Source organism: Charadrius vociferus, unplaced genomic scaffold, assembly GCF_000708025.1.
Source record: "Charadrius vociferus isolate BGI_N301 unplaced genomic scaffold, ASM70802v2 scaffold151, whole genome shotgun sequence".
In the NCBI taxonomy this organism is placed as follows: domain Eukaryota; kingdom Metazoa; phylum Chordata; class Aves; order Charadriiformes; family Charadriidae; genus Charadrius; species Charadrius vociferus.
This window is the reverse complement of record NW_009646933.1, coordinates 1,503,359-1,511,358: the sequence shown is the minus strand read 5'-3', so window position 1 is coordinate 1,511,358 and position 8,000 is coordinate 1,503,359. Positions and strand designations below refer to the sequence as shown.

The 8,000-nt window shown below is 43.4% G+C and overlaps 1 protein-coding gene across 1 annotated transcript in view; it reads left to right on the top strand.

The window, feature by feature from the left end:
- The first annotated feature begins 6,158 nt into the window (after positions 1-6,158).
- Positions 6,159-8,000, top strand: part of IER3IP1 (immediate early response 3 interacting protein 1) — a 5,878-nt gene continuing 4,036 nt past the window's right edge. The window contains exon 1 of the mRNA XM_009894761.1: positions 6,159-6,195. Coding sequence (XP_009893063.1) covers positions 6,159-6,195 — 37 coding nt within the window. The remainder of the gene's footprint in view (positions 6,196-8,000) is intronic.

Genomic DNA, 8,000 nt, shown 5'->3' with positions numbered 1-8,000 from the left:
TCCATCTAGTCGTTGATCATTCCTAGTTACTTTCTTATGTGATGGCTGAGATTTTTTACAGGAGTTAAGCACTGGAGGCAGTGAAAGAAAAGGTATAACCTGGGCTTGAGAACCTTGGGCTCAGTTTATTTTCTGCTTTTCTGCTAAAGTCTCCCTCCATGTCCTGGGGTGAATCGAATTGGCTGGGATTAGATAAAAGGCGTGCTAGATATGCTAGAGTGTGATGCCAACACACTTGTCCATGCCAAGATTAGGTGCTGTAGACAACCATGAAGTCAAACTCGAGGCAGCTGGGGAAGCTCATTGCCTTAAGAGAAACATACAGGTTTTTGATGTCAGATTAAATTCTGCCTTTTGCATCTGTCCCATCTTGTTTTGATTCCCAGTCTGCAAAACGGCTATAGCAGAATCTATTCTGTCTCACAAGGAAGTTTTAAAGATAATTCACCTTAGAGATGCTGAAATATCCAGACATCATAAATGGATCTAAAATAAATGTGCTGGTTATGAACGTTAAACTATGATCTGAATGTCTGTTGGCTTTCTTTTTCAGGATGGTCCGTGCTAATGAAGAAGGTTTCCACAACACGGTGACTTCCAAGGAAGAAGGTGTTTACTCTTCTGTTTGTTTTCACTAGCATTTTAAATCAGTTTTTCAGCGTTTATTTGTATGGTGACACTGCCAAGAGGTGCCAGGCAACAGCAGTGTTATCAAGTATGTAAGATTAGCAGACACAGAGCGTTGAATGCGTTCAAAAGGAATGAATGAATCAGCCGTGTTGTTTCTGTTGGCATTTTAGAGAGGGAAGAACGGTGGAAATAAGAGGAGCTGCTGAAGCAGAGGAGAGGAGTAGGAGACTTGGAGGCAGGGGTAGATAGGGGATGTAAGCCAAATTTCACTCTTTTAACTTTGGAATTAAATCCAAGAGCAAAGAAGGATGGAAGCAGATCGAAAAGGGTGGAAGTGGATGGAAGGTGCTGGCTAGAGAGGCAGTAAGATTTGGGATCCTGCTGTGGCGTTACTGTAAATAGGCGAAAACGGGGAAGAACTTTGTGGTCTAACAGTGCAGGACAGGCTTTCCCATCCCAGGATCCATAGGGCTGGGTTTCAGTCTCAGCTCTGCAAAGCAGCTTTGCTTTGTACTTTGATAGATAAAGACCCGTGAGTTAATTATCTGAGCTGTGAGATTTTTGAAGAAAAAGTAGTTCCCAGGAATACTCTTTTAAGTATTCTCAGTATTCTCAGCCTGTAGCAACCTAGGGTAGTTTCACAAAAGATTGCATTTCTTAACACTATTTGTTGGCAAAACTGACCTGTGATTTCCATACTCTCTCTTCAAGGTTCGTCACCGTCTACTTACGAGATTGTCATGGTGTCTCTCAGTGGAAGCCTCTTACTGTTGGTTGCCATCAGCGTAGCAATAAGCGTTCTTCGGAGGTGAGTGTCAGGGCAGTAGGAGAGGACCCAGGGTTGCCAAGGAAATGCAGGCAGTGATGAATTCCTGCAGGAGTCAAGTGTGATCAGGGAGCCCATGGAAAAAGCTGTCCAAACCCTAGTGCTTCCTGCAGTTCTCCTGGGCTCCTTCTCAGTCAGCCCGCAGCAGGGTGCAATAACAGGAGCTGGAGAATTGCTAGGGTGGGTGCTCGGGTAATATCAATTTAGGGCAATGACATTGGATTTTGTTCTACATCTGGTCCACATTGTTTTCCCTTTCCCCAGATTTTATATATATTTATGTACTGCAATTTTATTAAGGAAAATTAAGAGACCCGAGCCCCTAATTTCTCACTACTGCCAACATTTTAATTTTTTTCAAGAACAACCTCAAGTCATAAGAAGAGGAACATTCCTTGAGATGTTAATTTTTATGATGAGAAAGTAAACAATACGTCTCTTCAAACAAAAATTTTGTTCAGCTTTAGTTTGACTGCATCTAGCCAAATGGAGGAGGGCAATGGGGTCGTAAGACGTGTTTTATGCTAAAAGGCAGGAGATCAGGGAGAGAGGAGAAGGTCACCTTCATAATTAACTAAATCAGCTCTATCCCAACTATCAGTTCTGTGCTGCCATTAGTGATATGATGTTATTAATTGGATTGGGTTCAAAATACAAACAGCTCTTCACGCGTATCTGACACCTGATGATTTGTTTTGCTCCATTTCTGTTGTGCCAGGCGCTGCATGTCGAATTATTCCTCCAAAGATCTCACTTCAGCTGTGGTGGTGGAAAATACCACAGTGACGAACAGTAGCTCTGATAAAATTTCAACGGCGGATTTGACTGGCCCGGTGTCTATCAGTTACCTTTCTGACAAGCGATCTGTATCCCCAGAGCTTGCCATCTCTGAAGAGACAACTTCGGTTTTTGAGTTACCGTTCTTCTCCTTTGCTGCCTCGATAACCCCCCCTGACTCACCACCAGAGCAGTGATGGCCCACAGCTTCTTCCACCAGCAGCTTTCTTCTGGAGAGAAGAGCAGGTGAAGGACTCGGGGGTGTATGCTGGCGAGCTGATGGACTGACAGGACACGCTTCATTTTCTCCACTCTAGCTTTGGACTGTGAACTCGTACCATGCCAGTATTAGAAAATGCAGGAAAATGGAATTTTTTTGTGGAAGTGGAGAAAAAGCATAGCTATATGTACCTTATCTCTGTGATTTGTTGCGTTAAAAATTTACTGTAGATACTTGCATCTTTCCACATGATCTCTTTCCGTGGGATGAATCACGGGGATAAAAATGCAGGGAGGGGGATTTCTGGTAATTTTTACAAAGATTTCCCAGTCTCTCTGACTCACACATGAATCCCACGCGTTACGCTTAGACCTAACCTTTTGCACATGGTTTCCTACTAGCTGTATGACTCTGTGGCTGTGCTAATGTTACTGAACAGATTGCAATCTCTTAATTCACCAGCTTTTGTGATTTTTTTTTTCATCTGCTCACTTTTACAGCCTGAATGAAGATACCGTCTATTAATTTTTAAACTGCATGGTGCAACCGATGACCTCTGCCTCTGGCGTGACACCAGCTTGCTAAGGAACAAGCCTGGCTCTTCTCCCTGTGTGGGTGGCAGTGACAGGGGTCAGATTAGTCTGAGATCTGGCACGGAGAGGGATAGGTGCCCTAGTCGAAATTCATGCCCTTTGCCAACTACTGCTAGGAACCCTGCCAGAGCGGCGGGGTATATCATTTTCCATTTATCTTACCAACTTTCTTGGCCTACCTCCTGCATGATTCCCATACAAGTAGATGGAAAATCAAAAGAAGCAGAAGGAAGGCCCTTTGACCAGAGGGTATTCCTCCATGGTATGTTCCTCCTTTGTGCTCACACGTCGCAGAGCACTGAAAGTATCTGTAGGATCATTAAGGCACTTAACAGCCACCAACAGGGTAGGAGGGTTGTTGGCATCAGCGACTGTGCCTTAGCTTTAGCTAACTTCGGTGGAAGTAATGCTCTCACAACTCACGTTTACAAACAGGAGATACAAGATCCACCAAATGTATGAGCAGGAAGGCTACAGCCTGTGAATTTCCTCCTCTTCCAGGCTTAGATGGGGAGACCCGTTCCCTGGGGAAGCTGTTGATGGAGAGTTTGTCCCCAGCGGGATGCACTCTGACACCAACATGATTCTGCAAGCTCCCGTGTGTGATTCTCAGCAAAGCAGAGACATAAGGCAGGCTCAGAAAGGGGAGACTGTCCCGCACAGATCCACACAGGCATTAGGCAATTCAGAGACCTGAGTGAAAATATGTGTGCTGGTGCTGCAAAGGCGGTCGGACTTTGGTCACCATTACACCACCTCCATTTTTGTCCCGAAAGGGCAGTTTGAGTAACTTTTCTATTAGCAGAGATGGAAACCAGTCCTGATTCTGGGGCTGAGGGGACATGTCGGCCACCCATAGTGGAGGCTAAGCCACAGCAGGATCCTCTGACATTAGCCATATTCACATTCAAAATATTCCTACTGACACCATTTTCCATGGTCCGATGGAAACACGTTTGCACATCCATGGTGGCAAACACCCAACTCCTGGCCTGTAAGAGTCTGTGCCACTTTGGTCTCCCTCTTTCCATACCTCTATTTAGTGAGCTGCTCCTGCCTGTCCACCGGCTGTAACACCAGCCTTGGCCACCTCTTCTCTTTGCTGTCTTTAACACCCCACTCTTCCTTCACGGCACTCGCTGCACAGAGATAAAATCCCTCCTCCTTGTCAAAATTCATGGAGCTGTTCTCTCATCCTCCTCTAAATCCCTCCTTAAGACCCGCTGCTGTCTCAACACCTGCAATTCCTGACCCTCTGTCAGTGGTAAGGCAGGGCAAAGCAGAGACTTCCAATTCTCTGACAAAATCTATTTGTTTTCTTGCTGCCCCATTCCATGTGTTGGCCGGCTTTTGATATCCACTGTCTTCCAGCTAAGACATGGACTGGAAAATCCCTACGCCTGTCTGAAAAATATCTATATGGTACAGAACGTAACAGGCTTTGGTTCTGGACTGGCGTATTCCAGCACGAGCACAACACAAGCCATGACTGGGGTGAAGATGCCAATAATCACAGCACAATATAATGTAGCATAATGTAATTTTGTACTATTGATAATAAGATGAACAGCAGCATATGTGTGCACACGCACTAGGCAACGAATGACATTTAAAGGCCGTTATGGTTACAGAGCCAAGCACAATAAACCTAGGAAATGGTATCAACAAATTCAGGTGTAAATTCAGAATTTTATACTGGTTTTCAACCTACTTTTGTGTATAAAGCCATATTAATGTGCTTTCAAGGCACAAATCTTAGGCAAGCTGGCAGGCTGTGTTTTTGGAAGGGACAGCTATTCACTTTCCAAATAAGCAAGGGCAGAGGTGATGCTGCGCAGCACATTTAGAGTCATGGACAAGACAAAGATCTTTTCTGTACATAGCTGCTGAAGGGTGAGAGACAGATACTGAGTCTCTCAACTGTACAAAACCTTACTGCATTCCCAGCTTTGGTAGTTAAAACAAACACCTGGATATTAAATCAGCTGAATATTCAATTTGTGCTTACAAGAGAAGCGTTACGTCTGTAGCATGCGTCATTAACCTTTGCGGCAGTTCGTCAGTGCAGTAGGTGTGATGGCTGAAGGATGACAAAAGCTTTAGTTTAACTAAAATCACTCAGAATCACAGACTGGTCAGGGTTGGAATGGCCTTCTGGAGCTCCCCCAGTGCCACCCCCTGCCAGAGCAGGGGCACCTCCAGCAGTGGCACAGGACGGCGTCCAGGCAGGTTTGGAATGGCTCCAGAGTGGGAGACTCCCCCACCACTCTGGGCAGCCTGTGCCACTGCTCTGCCACCCTCAAAGAAGTTCCTCAGCACATAACTGAGACACAGAACCTCAATTTTTCATGTACAGAAAATCTTCCAGTTAATGGAGGTACTCATTGTAGAGGTTGGTACATGGTAGGCAGCTGTAAGGACTCAGCTCCTTGATTCCATTCCGTGTAGCACAAAGGTTTGTGCGTTGAGATTCGACTGTGTGTTCAGAGCACCGTTAAGGTAAAACTGTGACATAGCAAGCCGCCTTCTGGTCTCTGAGGGTGAATATTTAAAGTTTGCTCATCTTCAGCTCATAAGGTATTACCAGGCCCACTGGCAAATATCGAAAGGAGGAAATTGTCAAAGCTAGTTCAGAAAAAAACCTCAGGAGCTGTGGCAAGTGAGGTGAAGGACGTAGGGACTGAAGTCATAAGACGACTTCCTTTGACCTGGTATTTGCTCACCAGCAATAAACAAACATCATGCTGAAACCTTGCATGCAACAAGCTCGAGTCTCGTTAACTGCAGAGGATGGTCAGACTCATGGAGCTGTGCTCTGGCTGATGATACTGAACAATAAACTGAGAAGAAAAAATACCAAGGTCTTGACAATACTTCACCAGCCTGAAGTTTAATCCTTTGACATCTGTACAGTGGTTTTAAACTCGCCTTTATGGTGATTGAGTGCACTCTGCAGATGACACCACAGGAATTTACTGCAACGAAACATAACCCCTTAATGAAGAAAAAAAAATTGCTTTCCTTCTAATGCAAGCGACTTGTCTGGTTTTCCCTTCAACCACGTAACACCGTGATTCAGAGATAAGACTCATGTGGTTGTTAAGTTGCCGTGATGGATTTTACAACGGGGAAAATCACGTCAAGTTTATGTAAGCTTGATAGCAGCTGCTCTTTGGAAATACATCTTAATTATGGGTAAAAATACTAAGCCATAACTTGTATACTTATTTTTAAAACCTCTTTTTTTTTTTTTTTTCAGTGCCATAATTCAAAACATTAGCTCTTCACTGAGGTTAGTATTTATTTATAGGTTGGATACCGTAAGGAGGTAGCCCAGGAAATACTACTTGATGATGGTGGTTATTAGATGTGCCTGTTAGTGACCCCTCATATTTATCTGTATTTAATTATAGAATTACTGCCATAATGCCCTAAGTTGTGCCTGAGAACAAAAGGCAGTTCCATTTGTGAGACCATTATCTGCCAGCACTCACAACTTCTCAAAAAATAGTAATGACCTTTGGGATTAAATCTTTTCAGCCCAATATTGACATTTTCTGTGTGTGTGTATAGTTCAGTAAAAATCAAGATCAGCCTTTTTTATTATTTATAGACACATGGAAAAAGACAGTTTGAATGATTAAAAAAAGCTTTTTTGCAAACTTTGGGGCCCTCTGGGTAACTAGAAATGGTTCCATTTTAAAACATTAAACTGATAGTTTTGAGGAGGTTTGTAATTATACCCAGTTTAAAAATCTAGATTACAAATAAAGAATTCACATTGGAATTCCTGAGCTTGCAGTGGGTGTTCACATGTGCCGCTGTGCCCAAGTAGTGCCACTAACTGCTGACATACGTGAAGCCAAGCATACGCATAAGTGTTTGCAGAATCGGAGCCAACATTTGGAAATATTTTGAGCTTTCATATAACAAAACACCTCAGCATATGCTTAAATAATATTGATTCCACTGGAAGTGCAATACATGTTTTACTCGCTTCCCTGAATTGAGACTATACTCCTTTTTGAGACTTAAACAACAAATATTTTTGACCAGGTGACAAAACTCTGATGAATATGTTTGATTTTTGCTCTCTATTCTGCCTCCCTTAATTATATTAGTAATTTGGGGAGTAAGTTAGGAACAAAATATGCTATGGTTCTGATGATGGGGTGCTTTCTCCTGCTTCCAGTTCCAGCTGTTAAAACATAATGTAATTTAATAGTAATGATTATTTAGATGCATAACACTATGCCATCAACTATACTATATGGTGTTTTAGAAAGGAAAGCTGAAGACAGGAAGCAACTGAGGCATGGGTTTCTCCGTGGCTAATTCACACAGTGTCTGACTGTAGATCATACGGTCCCACTGCTCATTTGCTGCCCAAAATACCCGATCATCTCGCGCTGGCTGGTGAGTGAATCTTAGCTCAGAGCTGAAGCATGGAGGAACAGAACAGAAGAGAACAGAACAGAATAGAATGTGATGATATAATAAATATAATGTAATGTAATTAACAGAACAGAACAGAACATATACTGATGAACTGCGAGTAATTTACCCAGATCATATCAGAAGGCTGTGGCAGGGCAAGGAACTGAGGTGGGGTCTCTCCAGTCCACCACGTCAAGCCCAAAATTATAATTTCCATCGTGGCAAATGAGTCTAATAACTGTCGAAGCGCAGTGATTATGCAAATTGTTCTACCCTGATTGAGTAAGAAAAGCCATCAACCATCCAGAGTTGGGGGTTTTGCGTATGGCGTGCTTACTGAGAAATAAAAGCAAGAGGGGTTATGCAAATCACCCCCTTCCGCCAGTCGGGCTGAAAGATGCAAGGGAAAAACAAACAAACAAAAAAGTATATTTCTGCATTAATAACGATACAGTATCGCTGATATATATAACTATACAGTATCCAGCTTCGGCCGTGGCTGCGCGGGGGGGCGGGG